The sequence below is a fragment of the Myripristis murdjan genome, chromosome 15, assembly GCF_902150065.1.
Source record: "Myripristis murdjan chromosome 15, fMyrMur1.1, whole genome shotgun sequence".
Taxonomy (NCBI): domain Eukaryota; kingdom Metazoa; phylum Chordata; class Actinopteri; order Holocentriformes; family Holocentridae; genus Myripristis; species Myripristis murdjan.
The window spans coordinates 23,340,482-23,360,655 of record NC_043994.1 but is presented as its reverse complement, the minus strand read 5'-3'; the positions used below and the strand labels follow the sequence as shown (position 1 = coordinate 23,360,655).

The following is a 20,174-nucleotide window of genomic DNA, read 5'->3' as shown; positions in this document are numbered from 1 at the left end:
CGTGGCTCAATGCCTCCTAATGACCTGCCTCCTCCAGGCAGCTTGGGGAGCCCTTCCTCTGAGATTTATGACCCACGTTGTGGTTACCACTGGGGGAGATATCAGGCAAACCTCAAGTTCTCCTCTTTTGGCTTCACACTTTCTTCTCATTAACTGGAACGTTGTGAACTGTCAGGACTTTCCTTTATTACCACAGGACGTATGCAGGTGCTCCGAACACACTGAAACTAAACATCACTGAGCTATTTTATCCAGCGTGATCTGATCGTAGTAGTTGTTTTGGGGGTTGAACTCAGGTCTGTTCTGTCCTTGAAGAAAAAAAAAAAATTGATTCCTGGAACTCCCTGGTGGGCATGCTGGCAGACACTAAAATAGAGGATGTTTTTCTCCTTAGGCTCTGTTGTGGCAAAGAAAAAAAAAAAGAAACATTTAACAAGCATTCAAAGAGACTACTCCACATGTAGGCGCTCAGCCACTGTAGAAGACACAGATAATCGTCTTCTGATAATACTAATTGTTGGCTCTCCCACTGCTTCCCTAAAGGCAGAAATGTGTTGATCCTCCACAAGATAGCCAGAGTGAGCCTATGGCAGGCACAAACAGCAAAGAGAGCTAGTTTATAATTAATACACACACTATGAAATATGCATTATGGGGTGGATGTCGCCAAATATGGATTTTTGTTTTGATTTTCACTCAGGATAATTGAAGCACCTCTCAGGCAAGTCTTACTGAATAAGGCACACGCTCAGCCCATGGTGCCAAGAGTGTCGGACTGCTCGGTGTGCTCCTGTAGGTTAGCGTTCCTAGCAGCTGTTTTTTATTTGTCTTCTGCTTCCTGGCTCTTGAAGAGGGATTGTTAAAGCAAGTCCCCATCCATTTTTGGATTTTAATGTCTCCCTTGATATGTGTCACTGTGGGCTGAGTGCACCGGCTCCGTAAGGTAATAGATATTTTGCGAGCATAAGCAGCACAGTGTGTTCTGACATAAACTGCCAAAACATGAAGACACTCTGATCATTAAAGGAAAGGAGAGGATGCAAGGAGGGAGAAATGAAAAGACATAAAGGAGCGTTTTTACTTCTCCCTGCTTCCACATTTTATCAAAACCGCCATCGAGATGAGACGGCTGTCGAATGCTCTCCATCTCCCAGTGGGCTATCGCCGTGATCACACTAAGACACATGTGGTTAGAAAGTATCTAACATCTCAAGCCCCAGACTACTCCAATCACCACCACCACTACCTCGCCGCACACAAAAACACAGGAGAATTGTGTCAAACTGATTAGCATCCACATCTCCAGTCCCTGATTAGGTGTGGAGTAAATGAAGCGCCCCTCCAGGTATGCATTTCCATAATGTCAGGTAATTAAACCCCAGTGTTTTAATAGCACAGGAATAGGAAAACACCCCAGGAGAATAGACAATGGTGATAGACTATGCTGAAAACTAGCATACTATTAGCTTGCTTAGAAACAGAACTGTTACAAAAACCATCATTGTACTGACATCGCATCATTCGCTGTACTGATAACAGATAAATGACAACAAGCTTACTACATTTATCTTATTGACAAGCGTACATGTTCTGCAAGGCTCCTTTTATGGCCCACATTGCCAAGCATTTCTCTTAGAATTAAAGTGATCTCTAGTACTAATGACTTCACATTTTCACATCATTTATCCATTTTTTTTTGAGAAGCATGAACATAAAGTTTCCCAACCAGGAAATAATAGGCGATTTTGGAGATGGTTCTCATTTGAGCTGTGTGGTTGATGGTGATGGCTGACAGATCAGAGAACTAAACAAACCAAGGCTGGGAAAGCACAAACATCTCTTTCATCACAGAAAAACCTGGAAAGGTGCTATTGTAAACATGACAGTGGATTGTCAGTACATCTCTGTTTGTGGTGCTGTTTTTGTGTGAGTATGCGATGCTTATATGTGTACGCTCGACAAAAGCGCTTTGATGGAACACATTCTGCAGTTGGAGAGCTTTCTTTGTCCACGTGCTCACTCATATGTGTGGTGCTCAAGTGAGAACAATGCAAAGCAATAATGGTGCCACAGAAAGGTGGGGAAGCTGAGTGGCCTCCCAAAGTACCCTTCAGCACGTTAATCAGGGACCCAAAAAAAAAAAATCAAAATAAGAGCCACAGGAGTATGTTTTGTGTTGGGAGAGCTCTTCCTGATACCACATGTTCATTATCTTTTGCTTGTGCACCACAAAGAATCGACCCAATTCAAAACTTTTGGAGAAATAATAAGGATTTAATGGGGATAGTGTTGGCTGCTAATGATAGTCAATGCTGCGGCTGGAAGTGAAGATCATCAAAAGCATGTTGCTGTGTATGATTCTCCCCATGCCCGCTGCATGAACTGCACTTCAAACACGTAGGCTACCTACTTTACTCTTCAGTAACACCCAAATTAACAGATGTACTTTAAATCCCCTCTAATCTCCTCTCCACTCATGTGTGAGCGACGTCTCTTTCTGACAGCGACAGAGCAAAATGAAAATAGGTAGATTTTGTATGATGTCCTCTCCAGTTAGGTGTTTCTCGGTGACATTACCTCCTGCTGAACCGGTGAACTGTGACCCGGCGTGAGGGATTCACCGGAACAACAAGCACCAGTTCTTCTATGAGTGTTAGTCCAAGTGCTGAGAATAGAGTAACAGGCCTGGGTATTGACACTGATTTAGTTCCCTATTCAATTCAATGCCAGTTCTCAAGGTCCTGATTTGATTTGATTCCATATTGATTCAATTACAGATATCTAATTTACAGTACCCGTTTTACAGTGCACATAAAGCTTTGCCGTGGTCCAGCTGTTCTTTACCATCATGGTTTTTAAATCCGAAATGCATCATGACATCTGCCTTTAGGCTTGATGCTGCTGGCTTCAGGGGTTGGGCTCCAGCCATCGTTTGTTCATTTTGTTCAAAAACATGTTTTTTGATCAACTGAATTCCCGTTGGCTTGTCGTCCAGCTGATGACATCTGCAGGACAGGGGCCATGCTACAAACAACATTTAGGAATAATCTCCTCGATTCCACTGAGAAAAGCCATAGAGTAAGAGATAGAACTTGAATTGATATCATGCAGTTCAAATGATTAATTGGAAATTCTCAACTTTTGTCCAGCCCCATTATCGTCTGGGTGTGTTTAAGACATCTGTGTCACATGTGACTGTCTCTGTCAGCCCACCCAAACCTAAGATTGTACCACACACTGTTAGATCACAAGCCTACCATTAAATGACTCCTTGTGTATCTTGTGTAGCCTGATATCACAGTGGTTTGTGTTAAGTGTTTTTATTAAAAACAAGCAGACCCCACAAGGAGAAAGAGTTGAATTTCCCAACTGTAAAGCAACTGTTAAAGACTACAGGCCGCTAATTGATTTTAACGAGCCACATGTTTTATTGACCTTAACCTCTTTCATGTTGCCAAAGAGGAATTTGGCCATGGTGGAATTGCCAGCTATAATTGTGTGTTGAAATTAGTTGTTGACTGACCCGCAGCAAAATTCATTGTCAACTTTAAACATTCAAAGAAATACACAGATCATCAGAGGAAGTAATTTGTAAAGCTGTGTGAGCTAGTGTACAAATAAAGGCTGTTGGCTACAATGCAGACCGCAAAACTCAACAATCAACAATGTGGTTTTCAAAAACAAATTCTTGAAAAGCATGGGAAAAGTTTTGGGGGATATTAAGACTCTGACTCCACACTGGCCAGAAGGAGCATTCCTGTTTGTGCATCGTTCTCATTTGATTTTTTTTTTTTTTTTTTTTTTTTTTTTCAAATAAAGGCGCTATTGTTGCCAACTAGCATCAATCCAAAATCCCCAATCTTGCAGTAGAAAGTTATATGGATTTAGTGCAGCTTTCGATAAATATAAATAAGTAAGTAAGTAAGTAAATCAATAAATAAATAAAAATAAGCTGAAGTTCCTCCTTGGTAAAAGAACTGCTGTCTAATATTAGCCAAAGTTCTTCTTGACATCCACTTCCACTCTATATGATTCCTGAGCTTCTCTTGCCATGATGACACAAACAAAATCAACATCCTGGTGGTGGGAGACAAAAGAGAAACTTGTCAATTTTATGTTGCCCTCTACTAAATTATTTGTAATGTTTTTATGGACCATTATGTTTTCCATCTCAGTGCAATTTTTCAATCCCAGTTTAATTCATTAACTGGTATAAATGATGCATTTAGTGATCACCATTTTAAATAAATCATTTCATTGAGGTTGAGGTAATTGCCATTAAAGAAAAACAAATAAGTGGCTTTATGCAAAAGATAATGCTTAAATGCTTCCAGTGAAGCAGTTGAAGTATCAGACATGTCCAAACAATACCAACCCTGTGGCTGACTCTGTTGAATGATGTGCATTTGCTTAATATTTGAATACTACTGACTCTTATTTCTTTCTTTCTTTCAGCAAACTCCAGTCTTCTGGGAGGTGGGGGAGGTGAGTAAATGCCTTTGTTTTTCATCATATCATGCCTCATCGTTCATTCCAGTGGTATTAAAGCAATTAAAGGTACACTCATCAAAGCCGGCATATGGCACATCCATATCTTTTTGTGGGTTAATGGCAGACTTTAGTGTCTCTTTCGCTCCGAGCGTCTTTGTTAAATGTGACTGAATGCAGGGCCAACACATCAGAGCGTGGCACAGAGTGACCTTGCACTCTGCGCCACCGAGAGATGGTCATTACTTTAGCGGCCTGCCGAAGAGCGTTATCTTCAAAGCAATGGAGGAAATCCGAGGCAGCCGAGCGCGGTATGGGAATAATGGGTAGGGAACCCCAGTTGAACGCTACAGCCCAATCCAACTGTTCTTGTCTGAAATTTGACTCTCATGGTGACATGATTGAAATAATCGCTCCTCACTGTAGTGGGGCGGAGTTGTATTAAAAAGTAACCCAGTATGATGGCAAATTTTGATTTTTGATCTGAGTGGCGTTTTGGATGGTATGTGGGACTAGTATGACAATGAAATAAGGTCACTGCTTCAGCCTTATCTGTTTATCCATCTGTGCTGGCTGTCACTTCAGATGTGTTTCCCTCTCCTGTCATCCTTCAGTTGCACGGGCCAATCCCAACAGAGAATGAGCTCTGTGCAGCTTTTGACTTTCACCAATACCTTAGAATTGGCCATAACTTTAACAATAATGTGCATTTTGTTACTTTTCTGATGTAAAATCTACTGCACATGTAACCATACTTAAACTGTACTTAAACTGTTGAGTGTGCATGTGTATAAATTTTTTTTCTTGTCACTGTTTGCAGGTTGTCAGTGCTGTGATTTATGACAAGAAGTATGCAATTAGGCGGTAACACTGGAGTGTAACACTGTGATAATTACATTTTGGGAGCAAAAATTTATATTTATGTTATATATAATATATTATTAAAAATATGTATGTAATGTTTATTTGATGTTTATAGATTTCTGGATATTTATTAAGACGTCAATCTTTCATGCATCCAGTCCACAAAATCTTCATTAGCACATAAAGAAGTGCTGGAAGTTTATTTATTCCCAGTTTATCTACATGTTCATACAGCATTTATGTAACAGTTGGGCCTTAGTTTAGTTAGGCAGTTTAATAAACACAGCTGACAAATGCAAATTAAATAAAGAATGTATAGGTATGTCAGTGAAGTTCCATTTTTCTCTTTGATGCCTTATTCAGAGTCAGTGTTTGACATTGTGTTAACCACAAGCGGTACATCTTGACAGAATTATGCGCTTTATGGAATCACATCACTGCTTATTGGTTAGATTGCCACAATAAGATACCACCATTTGGGTTCTCTGCACCAAATGTTAACCATCAGGTAATGATGCCAAACCCAGAAGGCAGTCAGCCTGTCCATGCATGTGGTCCATTATAGTGTAGATACAGAGCTGCTGAAATCATATTTACGGGGTGCCGCGCTAGCTCACCTGGTAAAAAGCACATACAACTTGTTAAGGCTGAGTCCTGATCGCAGCGTCCTGGATTCGAATCCAACCTCGGTCCATTTGCTGCATGTCATCTCCTCTCTCTCCCCACGTTCTCTCCTGTCTCTCTCTACTGTGACTATCAAATAAAGCAGAAATGCCAAAAAAAAAAAAAAAAAAAAAAAAAAAAAACGTAAAAAAAGAATTCATATTTACATGCAATCATGTTGCCTGGAGTGGCCCTCATCTTATCTGATACATAGTTAAGGCTGTAGACTTCACCGCTATTGTTGCGTAGTGGTGCGGCATCCAGATCTCTATCAGTGACATGGAGAGGCCCTCAGCACACTGATCACAGCGTCTGAAGAACCTGTGTGATTGAGATCAGAGGTCACACACATGCGTCTCCATAACTAAGCCAGGCCCTGTAAAGCGCCTGTCAATGATATAACGTGGCACAGTGCAGTGCCTTCTTGATTGTTGTCTCTCACTCTGCTTCGGTTGGCTCCTGGTGTTGATTTGCCACGTATAGAGCAGCACAAGAAGCAATTTTCTTTGCCATTATGTTTTCATTATTGTTATTTTGTGGTAAATCGTCTTTTGGCAGTTGTCAGAATCTAGATCACCCAGCCTTGTTGATTGATGCAGCCTCTCTTCACCTAAAGGCAGGTGCTAAGGTATAATATTCAGACCACTCAGAGGCAACACAGCACCAAGTTGAATTCATGGCTGTATATATTAGATAGTGAAATCCCATGTATAGATTACCATAAGGACCATAAGGTAGAAACCTTTACATAATTTCCTTTTGGGGATCAATAAAGTACTCTGTTGTTCGAGGTATCTATCTATCTGTCTATCTGTCTGCCTGTCTGTCTGTCTGTCTGTCTGTCTATCCATTATTTTACTTGATTGTGAACTGCAGTGATGTTGAATAAGCCCAGAGGAATTCTAATTGTAGATGCTGCCATTTTTGACAGCAAAGCCTGCTTTTATTCTTAATTGACTTCAGTGATGTTATTCCTGTCAGTTTACTGGAACAAGCTGCAGGGCCAATTAACTTTGCAACACCAAGACTCAGGTTTACTCACAGTCATAATGACCACAACAGCTCATTGTTATGTTATTATTTCTTATGCGTGTTATCTTGAGGCATGTCTTTGTTTCCTTTTGGCGCTGCAACAGGATGAGGAGATGATTGTACCCAGTGAGAGATCACCATTATCTACCAGAAACCTGAAAATGGTATTTTTACCCCCCAAAACAAAGCTCCGCATCGTCTGTCTTTTATCTGCGTAGGGCCAAGAGGGGCTTTATCTCCCAGTGTCTTTATCAGTCGGAGGTGGCTGCTAAACCAGCAAAGCTGTTCTCTCTGTAGTCACCCCGGCTCTCCCTCTCCCCCTATCTGTGGTTTGGCATGTGAGGACCTCCTGCCTTGGTGGTGGCGAGGATCGATGTGAAGAGGAGATGTGCTCTTATATAGGGCCCTCCTTATCTCCCAGCTGTCTTCTCAGGGCTCTACAGAGGGGCAGCTTCACAACAGGATGATCCATCATGCTGGCCTCACACACCTGAGCCGTGTCTAGCTCTTGCAGCTCAGAAGGTGGGCTTCCTGCCAGTGTGTGGACATTGGACAAAGTCTTTACTTAGCCTACACTGAAGTTACTTTACCACCTATACAGTTTTTGAACTTCTCTTAGCTATACACATGGCTATGAGGAATTGACGCCATTTGACATACTCTGTACTGCGCATTGTAGATCCAAGCCAGATAAATGGTCGCAGCTATGTAGAAAAGGCTTTTGTTGGTGATCATTATGTGTGCTTGGAGCCAGAATAGTGGGATAGTTAGTTATGCATGAAATTAAAGCTCTGGGTTAGATCTGTCTTCTACCAAAAACATATTTCTTGACTCATTGCATTATGTTATTGAGACACAAAGTTAGCAAAGTTGGTCAAAAGGTTCTTGCGTCTTGATGCCCTTCCAAGTCCATAGAATTGAGTTGATTTCACTGGTGGGAATTCTCTCTGAGTTCTATGCCTTTAAAATTATGTACACAATGGGGTTAACCAAAATAACACCGTTATCTGCATTAGACACATGGGTCTCCACGGGATTCTATACATACATGGAGGGAAATAACAATGATCCCTGATAATAGCATGCTAAATGAGGCCTCTGTGAATAGAGGGTAATTATGAACGATGCGAGGTTGCTTATGTGATGTGTGTCACAGCATGGCTTGGATGCTGGCACCGTCCCAGTAGAATAGACCTAATGTAAACATTATGTTGTCTATCTCTCCTTTCTCCCATTTGTTGGACTCTCTCTCTCTCTCTCTCTCTCTCTCTCTTACACACACACACACACACACACACACACACACACACTTGCACACGCACATGCACACACCGTGTCATGTAATGATACTATGTAGCTGTGTGTTGCCAGAGAGAGGGAGCTCCACTAGCCTTTGATGTCTCCAACCAGGACGGGAATTGGCTCATTAGCATTCTAACCAGAACCGTTGCCCATTTAGCACTGGGCTTTAACTAGACCACCCAAACAAATCGTTCCTCCTAGGTTGAGCCTTCTTTTCCCCCTCCAGTCAAGCAGCTGGGCACATGCATGGTTGTTTTCTACGTTCCCACTCTGGCTAATTCAGCCAGGGGCTGCTAACGCTCACTGAACTCACCAGCCTTTGTCATTGCTTACATAATATAGGCTACAGCCTGAGTGCTCCCAGCTTTCTCCCTCACGAGTTCCCCAAACAGTAGAGTGAGTCATAGCTTGTACCAACACATACTATGCTTGCAGTGATTATGTCCTAACTGTGGTGCTGTTCATGTGGTGCTTGCTTGCTCACCACTTCAGCTAAAGACATGTCATCTGATGTAGAGTCACAGTGACAATGCTTAGTGGTGCTGCTAAGAGCGTATGCATACAATATGCATAGACCAAACCAATTAATAGAAGGTGTATAATGTTCTGGCACTGACCTTTGGGTTAATGTGAGAATACTGAATACATATGACCATAGAAGTACAGCATCAGTGGCATACTCCTTATTTAACATGCAATTACAGCAAAGCTGAGTGACTATTACTATAACTGAGGACTTCATTGTATATTTAATAAAATGGGAAAGCAGAACATTTCTAGTTTTGGACATGTTTGGATAATCCTTTATCAGAGTTTCTAAGTGTTTCACTATGCTTATCTCTGTCTCCATTTGTCATGCAAAGAGCTCTGTTTTTCTTTCCCTGTCACCTCCAGGTGAACCATTATGCTTTGTGTGGGTCCTGCCTGGGGCTTGTTTATTGAGGAGATTGGAAGGGACCAGGGCACTGTGCTCTGTGGGAGAAATGGTAGGGTCAAGATATAGGATGGTGTTGTGTGATGTTTTGGGCTTGACGGCCTTATGTTGTCTAAGTCACATCAGCTCGGTGAAAGCCCCAGAACTCCCAGTATGATTAATCATTCTGAGATGACATACTGTTCTCATAACTCATAGATTGCACACCATGCTTGACTGATGGTGCACCGTTCACAGATGGTAGTACCAACTATTAGCATAATTTATGACGGAGATACTGTTTATTTCCCCATGGAGTGGCCTAAATAATGTAAAATGATAAGTTAAATGCAAAGATTCCTCAGTCGGTGCAGTACCCGGGGGATTTAGTTATCTCCACATATTTAGCTGGCAGTTAGTTACACTCTGATCTAGGTCCACCTCATATCAGTGCTTTCAAGTTCGATGTGCTTTTGAAGTTTATTTTAAAGACCATAAAGTGCGTTTTAGGCAGCGTAGATAAAATGTGTGTCTTTCCTCCTCTCTGGGATTAGCTCTCCTGTCAGGAAGGATCCACGGGGTAAACATGCAGCACAAACATATGGTAGTAGTCTGCCTTGGTGTGCTTGATCTCAGGTAGGTGTTTTCACCTCTCAGGTCAGTGGGTTACAGTGAGGTCAGACTCTTTTTGTTCTTATTCCTCATGCTCATTCCTCTTCCTTTCCCACAGCATCATCCAAATTTGCGAGTGCCCTTCTACTCTTAAGCTAATGAAATTCAAATAAGTCCCTATTTGTATCAACCTAGTTATTACATAAGCAAAAAAGTGTCTACGAATTGCATTTATTTAGTTACATATTTGAACCACTTTTTGCAACTTTATACAAACCTAGGCTAATGCATTTTTTGTACCGACAAAGTTTACTCTGTATTTACTGGAGCGTATTATCCACATTATCAGTGTGTAGTAGCATCTTGCCTTTTGATAGAGTGTGATGAACAGTTGCAGTGACTGTATAACCATTTTCAAGCACAGTGACATCTCAGTTCATAACTAAAGGGAAACAACAGTCAGTCCATTAGAAAATTATCATGTAAGGAATACCCTCTTGCTGTCAGACCATTTCACTGAATGATTATGGAGATAACAGATTTTAGAGGACGTAGCATTGAAATTAGGAGGACAAGGTCATTGTGTGGACTGCAGTTTGCAGTACCCAAATAGTGAGGGAAATTGCATTTCAGCGTGAAAGCCCCGTCTAATGCCATCTCTGTCTCCCTCCTGCCATCACCATGAGCACCCCTCTCCACACCCCTCCTCCTCCAATCAGCAATGATGGATGGACTAATTGATGCAGAATGATTGGGCCATTCATTTTAGCCTACAACAGTGAGTTCCATATTTAGGATTAGCGTTGCATTGTAATGGGAAGGGAAGGAGAAATGGTCAGGGAGTCAATGAACAGGAGAGGAAGAGAGAGGCAGGCTGAGGAGGAGGGAGGGAAAAAAACATGGAAAAGACAAAGGGAGGGATAGGGGAAGACAGAGAGACATCATGAGCATCATGGACAGGACTAGCCAGGTCAGTTGTATAATGGTGAAGTTGGGAGATATAAGGGAGGGTTTCGAGAGGTTTATCGAGAGGTGCGTGTCTGTGAGAGATTGAGGGGCACATAGCTGTGACGTATTCTGGTATCCCTCTCTCAGCCTATGAATCATTCATCTCTGTCCCGATATATAAATCAAGCTGCTGGCCGTCGCCTGCGGCAGTCATGTCGTTAGCTAGTTGACGGCATCACTTGATCTCTGGCTCTGCAGTGCGGGCAAGGGAGAGGGCCTTACTTAAACAGCACACATGCGCACACAGACTCCGTGGTGTCCGGCTGCGTAATAACATGCTTTGAGCAGGTAACCAAGACCACACAGAGACTCACATAATCAAAGAGACGTTATATTTACACTGATGCCCTGACTTATGGAGGCATTTGGCTATCAAATTGGCAATTTCCTGGTAAAAAAATAAAATATTGTAAAATAAATACGCCTTACATGCATTGATGGTATGCGACAGCTAGATTGATGTAAAACATTGTTTGGAAAATTATAAAGTCTTTAAATAAATTGATGGAGGTGCAAGATTCAGCTAGCATTTATCCCATTTCCTAGGCTTAAATCGTACTGAACAGCACATTCTTGGAAACACAGTGTGAAGCACAATGGAGAGCAAGAGGCAACGGGGGACTGTATCTTTGTGATGGAGGTTCACACCAAAGATTTTCTGCACCCCACCCACCTTCTTTCTGTATGTTTTTGAGATTGACACGGAGTCTTGCTGCACTTTTGCTGCTGAAGGTTCATTTGTGGGGTAGGACTTCTCTTCTTTAGAATTCCCCCCATCTGATATTGAACCAGAGGACCGAGGAGGTCCGAAGCCTTATCGATTTGGAACACTAGCTTTGCCGACTGCAGTTCAAGCCCTCAGGGTAATGGCCGGCCCTTTGGGCTGCTGAAGTTATGGAGCTGCAGAATATAATGGGTGAAGTCGTGGAGTGTGTATTACGTTGTGGCTTATAGTTTTGGTAAAGTGCAAAGTGCTAAAACTTTTCATGAACACATTTATCTACAGTTTATGTCTTGATCAAAGTTCACTCTGACAGAACCCCAATCTTTGTCTTAGAGCATGACTTGACAACAACAAAGATTGGGACAAATGAGTACTGCTACTGAGATAATAGCTACCTAAATTGCAAAATTTAAGTAACAGAGTAACAGAGAATTAGAAGGAACCTTGAATAGCCACAACAGTGGAAATCTGGATAAATTTAAACACAATAAGTTGTTATAAAAGGGTGTTGATGGTGGCTTAGCACAGTCTCAGTATCTCACTCTGCCACAGTTTATGATGAACATTTCTCTAGGTCTCTGTTGCATTTAATGCAGTGCTACTTCAGTCCCTTTGGTACTGCATCACAGATCAGGGTGGGGCCAGACGCTTCAAGCAACAGGGAGGAGGAAAACTGTCTTCTGTCATCTGTCTTAAAAAAGGTTGTAGGATATTGTGTCAGAAAATGCTGAGCTCATGTCCAGGATTGGTAGAGGGCATGTAAACAAGTTGAAAGATAGCAAATAATAGGATTTAGGCCTTAATTTCACAGTAATTGCACACTTGAAGGGTGCATCTGAGATAATGAAAATATGAAAGCAATAATTTCCATCGGTGACAGTGCTAATGTTTACATGCTTACAGGCTATTTTTTTCTACCAGTCAGTTCTCTTTGCTTTGAAATTCCTCATATATACAATTTTTGTTTGCATTTTTTTCTGCCTTTGAGTGGGTACTCGAGTATGCCTGCAAGGAAATAACACAAGCATACAGCCGACCATCTTGACTTTTCAGAATCGTTTAGTTGAAAATAAATATATGTGATATTGCAGTTGGGTCTTCTCCTTCCCTTAGGGATGCTGCTGTAAACATATTGCAGCTGCTTGTTTTCCTTCTATATTTGACCTCTGCAGTCTCTCCCTCTCTTTCTCTCCCTCTTTCTCCTTTTATTCCTCCCTCTCTTTCTCTTTGTTTCTCTCCAGAAGAAGGAAAAAACATATGGCCTTTGACTTCAGTCAGGGAATAGCAAGAGTGATACTCCACGATCTGACCTCATATTATGCTCCTTGTACAGATTTTCAACCATTTAGTAACTCCCTTGCTTTTTTACAACAAAGGGCATGCATAGCAGCTTAAGGATTGTTCCACCTCACCCTGCCTCCCTTGATTGGATACAATGTGCGAATACCCCTGCAGGGCTTGAGAAGTGGGCAAGAAAATGTCAATTTAGGTCTCTTCCACAATGCATCACACATGACCTCGCTCTCCACCCCCCACTCCCCTCTTCTCTGTTCGCCATTCTTTCTGGGTCAGTTGTCGAGATTTTAGACAACTCAAAGCATTACCGAACCTAATGTCAGACCACATTTATGTCCTGCATGGGCTTTAGTGTGGCTGTTTTTGGAGGTAGGGGTGGATCCAGCGGTTGGTTTGTCTATTTAGTTTTGAATGCGTCTTTATATGTTATGTGTATGTGGCTTCGTGACTGTGTGTATGTGACTCTGTCTGGGTGTTTGTGTGTGTGCATTTGCTGGCATGATGGCCTGTCTGGGTGTGTGGCTGTCCGTTTGTGTGTCTGTCTGAGTGTGTGTGTGTGTGTATTTCTTATTCTAGATAGCTGGATGCTGAACTGTCTTGTCAGTTGACTCAGTGGTCAGTTTTGGTCCCATAGCCTCCAGCAAAAGAGGAAAGAGTGATGAGATCTGACAGACGGGAACAGTTTCTAGCAGGGCACTATCCCATCCCATAGTCTCGCCCATCGTGGCAAGGCTACTACAAGGACATCACAAAGGACTCTGAAGGTTTAGCCACATGCTCACGGGCAATTCAAAGAGGTATGACGAGCCACTGTATCCAGCACCTTTAACCCTATTCCAAAACTGTAAAAAATCATTATTTACTCCTGGATGGCTCGGTTATCCACATCAAAAGTAATTTCTTCAGTGAAACTGTAACTCCCTCCCATGTACAGTATTTATTAAGAGGGCACTTTTGCAGCAAAGGACATGGGGAAAAAGAGCAAACAGACATTTTGAAACATACATGCAGCCATCTTAGTACATCATTTTTTTTTTTTTTTTTGATGCACAGCCTGAACTCCACTGCAGCTCTATGGGATATAAAAGAGGACTTAATGAAGGGTCTTTGCTAATTCACTCAGAACCATGACCATCATTAGGACATTTCCAAACTATGAATTCTGTTGGCTTTATTTTTAAGTTTATTAAAAATCAACTTCTTAACCTAGGGGTTATCTCCATGCCATCCACACTCCATACCTAACAGTGAGGCCAGTAATTCAGGAAGGCTAGGTTAGAGTGCTATTAGAATTTGATGTACAGCCAACAGGGAGAGGGACCATGCCAATACAGCCAATTAGTGCATAGATCAATAATACTGGTATTTTTTGCTTACTTTTGACTGTTTTTATATAAATACACATACACACAAATACTATTATACATACATATAGACTATTATAAATGTAGACTATTTTTAAAAACTGATTTCTAGTATGTGCTTTTCACTGCTAAGTACTGTGTTGCACCTGTATTTGGCTTGGATACAGTTTGGCACAGAATGGCACAAAATCAGTACTCTATAATTTTGCAATATGGCTTTGAACATATGGGACCTTCCCCACAACTATAGCAACAGCAGAAGCAAGCGGAGGCTTTTCTGTATTGTGCCTAGGACTGTACAAAGGTTTTTCAGAGGAGTAACAACAGGAGGAGTGTACAGGAGCTGAGAGCAAACCCAAATTAACATTGTCCTGCACTTTCTTGTCGGGCCATAATGCGATTAACACTTGTATAGCTTCCATTTTCTATTGAAATTATAATGTGACAACATAGTGCACCATGCAGCGTGCAGCATGGATACAGTATGCTGGTGCATGCTGAACTGTACATGAAAAAAACATGTAGGTGCTCGTGTGGAGGGCTGGTGTGGTATGCATAATTTGAATAAGTGATACTGTGTTGACTATAAATACTCCACTTGTTAATACTACAGTCCCATGGTAGCACAGTGTTGTTGTAACAAAGAATCACTCAACAGAATATTTAATACATATGTTGACATATCTGTTACAGTTGGAATATCACCCAGTTATCTGCTTCTTAGTATGTGAATTTGTAGCACACTGATGTAGAGCTGACTCATGCCTGACTCATGACTTCTACCGTATTGCATGGTGTATGAGTGCACACTGTATTTCCTGAAGGACTCTTCGGGCTCTGTGTGGCCTCGCAAGTGTGTACTGCAATTCACTAGTGCACACTGCAAAAAGCATTATGCACGAATGAACAAACACGCAGAGCCCAGCTCCTACTGAGATGCTCCCAAGCACCAACTATTACAAATAGGGTACAGTTTTTTTTATTTTTTTTTTTTTTTTAAGGCTTTGCGTGCGACAGTGCGCTGATAACAGTGTGTCTTTGATCTAGCAGCGGGGGTAGAGGGGTGGGCACTCACGTGAGCATTTATTAAGAGCTGGTTGGGGGCTGATTAGTGGCACTTCTTTGACACTTCCTGCACAGAGGCTGACCTGCTGTGGTGGCCTTTAGCCAACTAGTAACAAACTGTCAGGCTTTCCGCATCTCTCAGGGGGCAGCCTAGTTAGCTCTGTCTGACAGGCCTGCTTGCCTACAAGTGAGGTTTCAGCCTAGGGAGGGCAGAGCAAGCTCCAGAGGAAAGCTGTCATCTTTTTGTCAGACCACAGGGAAGAGGAGGAGTAAGACACAGAGGCTTCCCCTCTTTCTCTCTTCCTCTCTTTTTCTGTCTCTCTCAACCTCTATCTATCTTTCTCTCTGTGTCAGTCTGTTCCCCTGGTGGAGATCTTCACTTTCCCAGTGCCTGTTATGCTCCTCTCAGCCTGGCTGTGCAGAATAAACATTCGAGTGTCAGGATGAAACACCAAGTGTCCCCCAGGAGCTCGGCCCGTCATGCCGTTAACCCCTCACTGTTGCCTCCTGAGGGCTTCAGCAGAGAACCCAGTATGCTAGCTGAGAGTGACACCGAACCAACCAGTCTGACTGAGGTGAGAGACGCTCCACGTGTCCTTCCTGGGGGAGAGATGAGCGTTTATACTGCAGGGATGATGCCCACCACTCCACCTAATCCTCTTTTCCCAGACACTTCATTATCACCCGCACACTGCAGCCGCAGTGTGTGCAGACAGATCTCTGAGGAGAGCCACAGAATCTCACATGAAGGTGGGGAGAGAGGAAGGAGAATCAGAGACGAGGGATAGAGGTGAGGAAAACTGAGGGAGGACAGAGAAGGGATGAGGAAAGACAGAAGGATACACACAGTTAAGAGTGTGGTGGAGGTGGAGAACAGATGTCAGACGTAGTGGGTGGTAGTGAGAGGAAAACAGTTTCTGTTATGTCTTCTCATTTTCTTTTGCATATTCATGCGTTTTCACCACAGAAGCAAGTAGCAGGCAAAACGGAAAGGGAGTCGGGGGAAAACAGTCTCTCTCCTCATCAAATGCCCCACTTTATCAAATGTAATACATAGAGTGTTTCGTCGATTTACTAACTTTACATTTAAGTATTAACCATGTTTTATAGGCTAATGAAAAGAGAACATATTTAATATGTTGGTCTCAGGGGGGAAAGAAAGCCTTGCTTCTTCCTACCCAGATCTTTTTTACAGATGCCAAATCACTGGAAAAAAAAAATCCTATCATTAACATCAATCATTAACACACTGTCTCCATTTAATCTTGTATATTTTGGGAATGCACCTTTAGGCACGGAGGTTTTATATAGGAATACAGTTTGCAATTAAGACATACCAATTAATGCTCAAATATGTGCTCCAGTCTGTGTTGGGCATGTGCAGAGGTGTCTGTTGGGAGGAAGATTAATTTCTGAGTGAGAGAGTGCAGCAAAGCTATTTGAGCCCACTGAAACATGCTGGCTCTCTACTGCGAGACTCACATTAGCACATGCCATAATTGATGGAGGAGAATACTTAGCAGTAATAATGGGCATTATAGGGGGTGATATCAAGACATTATTTTCAGAAAGCTCTAATTAAGCTTTCTGCTGTGGTTTTAGCATAGTGTTGACTGTCCAATATCATTGGGAAGGGCTTGCAGGCTTCTGATAAACACAAGGCATGCCAATGAGTTTGTCCCTTGTCTCCCATGCACACACAAAAAAATAAATAAATAAAAAAAATAAACAAGTTCATCAAACAGCGAGAGAGACAGCACCTCTCTCCGCTGACTCTAGTTGTGGCCCTGATGAAACCGCAATCAGCTCAGTCCCATAGGGAGCCATTGTGTTTATAGTCAGTGAGTGGACGGGCTGCTGCTAGCTAGGGGAGATTAGACCTCTGAGACCAGCTGGGACATTCCCGCCACCAGCCAGCTCCACCTGTGAAATTGCAAACAAGACCTTGTCCCTACCCCACAACCTCCACAGCCCCCTGAGTGATCAACACCACACTGACACTTTCCCAAGGCTCTTCAGTCATCAGTGGACTGGGGGGATGGCAACTCAAATAAAAATAGAGAAAGAGTGCGTGTGTATATGCCTGCTCCTATATTAGTGATGGCACGACAAGGCACACACAGCTGTAGTGGTGATCTCTGAGGGCGTCTGTTTCACCCACAAGGGGCTAAGATGTGTGTGTGTGTGTGCGCTGAAAGTGAGGTGGAAAAGGAACCACAGAAAACAATTGACCTTGACGCCATTCCTGAAGCAACTTTACCTTCACCTCCCAAGTTCACTCACTCTTACCTCAATCTATTTGAAGTTCAGTCCTTGCTTTATGTAACCTTCTTCAAAGGGCTCTCACAAAGCCCCAAAGATTTGGCACAAATGCTGTTCACCAGCGGTTGTTTTCAAATGCCATGTACCGCTATATAAAAAAAAGTAAACCTGAAGGAAATGCAGGAGTGTGATTGTAAGCCTCAGCTGACAGCCCCTGGAACGTGTTTCTCCCCCTCGGTGGGCAGCGGAGGAAACCTCACCAAGCGTGACAATAACAGAATGCCAAAACATGGATTGGGCCAAATGAGCTGTGAACGCAAACAAAGTAGCAAATTTGTTCTGTGGTGTTTGGGGTGGACATGCGTCCCCTCAGCATGTTAAGTACTGCACATAGTCACACTGACAGACAGGCAGGCAGGGAGAGAAAAACGGAGAATAATTAAGGAGAGATAAAAGCAAAAGACAGAGACAGGCATTAAACAGAGCAAGTAAGTAATGATGATGTCAGCCCAGGGAGGTGTATGTTAATCGCCCTCGCGCTTCAGAGTGTTTGAGTATATGTGGGTGTGCTATATGTCTCCCACCCACCTGAGGTTTGTATCACCGTATGTTAAGTGCTTGAAGCATGTGCTATGTCAGTGCAAATAAAAATATAAGCATGTGCTGTTTTGATGGCACGAGCTCTCCGGTGCCCTCTGAGAATCTGCCGTAATTTTATTTTCCTTTTTTTTTGTCTGTTTGTAAGTCTATATTGATGTATGGGTTTGTTAATAAGTTTGGGTTTGTACTTATCTCTGAGTGTGTCTGTTGCTGTCTGCTCTGTGTGCTCTTCCTGGGCCAGGCAGGGTGCCCACACTGTCTCGGCAATCCTGAGCCTGGCGCAGCTGTTAAATGTTTTATTTACTGAGCCTTGATGAGATAAGAGCCGAGTGTTTTGGAATGTCTGTCCGAGGACATCAGCATGCCTCTCTGTGTGTGTGCTTCTTTTAAGTGCTGATTGGTCATTTGGCATCAGTCCCCCAACACCTAAATGGACTCTTAGAGCAACACAGGAAAGCCATAAACATAAGCAGTCCATTGCACGGCTAGTTTAAAAAAATAAAAAATGAAAAAAAAAAAAAAAAAAATCTCAATAATGCACATGAATTGTTCCACTGGGCTATTCTACAAATGGATTTTCAAACTTTTAAGTGTGTTGCTGTTTTAGCTTTAGCAGCTTCACGATTTGCAGGGCACTATTGTTGGGTAGATGAGAACACTTCACTTCTCTAACTCCCTCTGGCCATCATGTGTGAGACTATGGCAGGGCAGTCAAGGCATCATAAGAGCCAAACTGCATGGAGAATGGATCATTGCTGGGTGGCTTGTTAATTCTCCTGCCTGCTTCCTGAGGTGAATCGCTCTTGATGCGGATGCTGGCTTTGATCATGCACAAAACACTTTACAGCAAGGTCTACACCGGCACCCAACAGATGGCCATTAAATCATGCATTTTATTTTACTGGAGCTTTTATATTCCTGCAAGATCTACGTGCTTTCATTACTGCCATTTACCATGCTGATTAGAAACATGCAGAGAGGCTTTATTGTGAGTGTACAAATGTTACTGGTAGAAAAACAGTGTGCATCCTTACGTTGCTTTAATTCTAACTCACCACACTTTTGCTTTAGCAGGATTTATTTTGTACTTTCAGAGCACACAGAGGCATAGGTGTTAGACAGGATTAGCCTTTGAATTTTTTATTGATTAGTGGAGTTGCTTTTAAGTGCCTTAGCATGAGCTCTGAACATTTTTGCTCAGTATGTGTGGAAAGGTGTTTAATGCATGAAGTAAGTGTAAACAGTGTGAGGTATAGCACGGAATGCCATAGGTCCACTGCCATATCATCAAACCATACAAGCACCTACTCCATCATTGGGGGAATAATGGCAGATTTCTCACCTCCAGTCAACTGTGGTGCAAAAGCTTGTTAATCTTAGTGTCATTCAGCACCATGGGGGCATAAAGGCCTAATTACCGAGGCTTGATTGGCCGGTGAGCAGAATAGGAAATCCACCCTAATGATGTATGTCACCTGGTAGGCATTTAAATTGCTGACCTCTGCCAGCTACCTCAGAAAGGAAAGAAACAGATGATCAAATCTCCTCTAGTGTGTTATGGTCTGGATTTGTGGTGGGCATGGCAGGGGGAGCTCAACAGAATAAATTGTACAATTGGAGCAGATGATAAAAGCTGGTGGTACTGCAGTTAGGCTATGTGTACGTAGTCTGCCTTCTGAGGTAGTGGGCTTGTGGTTAGGGGGGATTCTGCTACTTAGAGGATCAAGCCTAGCATTTCCTATGAATTTCTTCAAGATGGCTTTTTATCTGAACATATATCCAAAGCTTTGGTTTCTTCTACTCTTGGGTCTAATTGCCGCAATACAGAATTATCGGCTTCTGTTATTTTGATATCTCTTTAGTGTCCCTTCAAAGAAGGTGGTTAGAATAAGGAGCCGTATAAATTGTTAGTAGTTGTCTCTACACTTGTACATATCAAGGCACATCCATGCATGCCTCCTTCCTCTAACCCACACTAATT

At 42.5% G+C, this 20,174-nt stretch overlaps 1 protein-coding gene across 1 annotated transcript in view; it reads left to right on the top strand.

Annotated features, from left to right (window-relative positions):
• macrod2 (mono-ADP ribosylhydrolase 2) overlaps window positions 1-20,174 on the top strand; it is a 430,410-nt gene that overhangs the window by 120,801 nt on the left and 289,435 nt on the right. Inside the window, exon 4 of the mRNA XM_030070312.1 lies at window positions 4,456-4,485. Within this exon, the coding sequence (XP_029926172.1) occupies window positions 4,456-4,485 (30 nt within the window). The remainder of the gene's footprint in view (window positions 1-4,455; window positions 4,486-20,174) is intronic.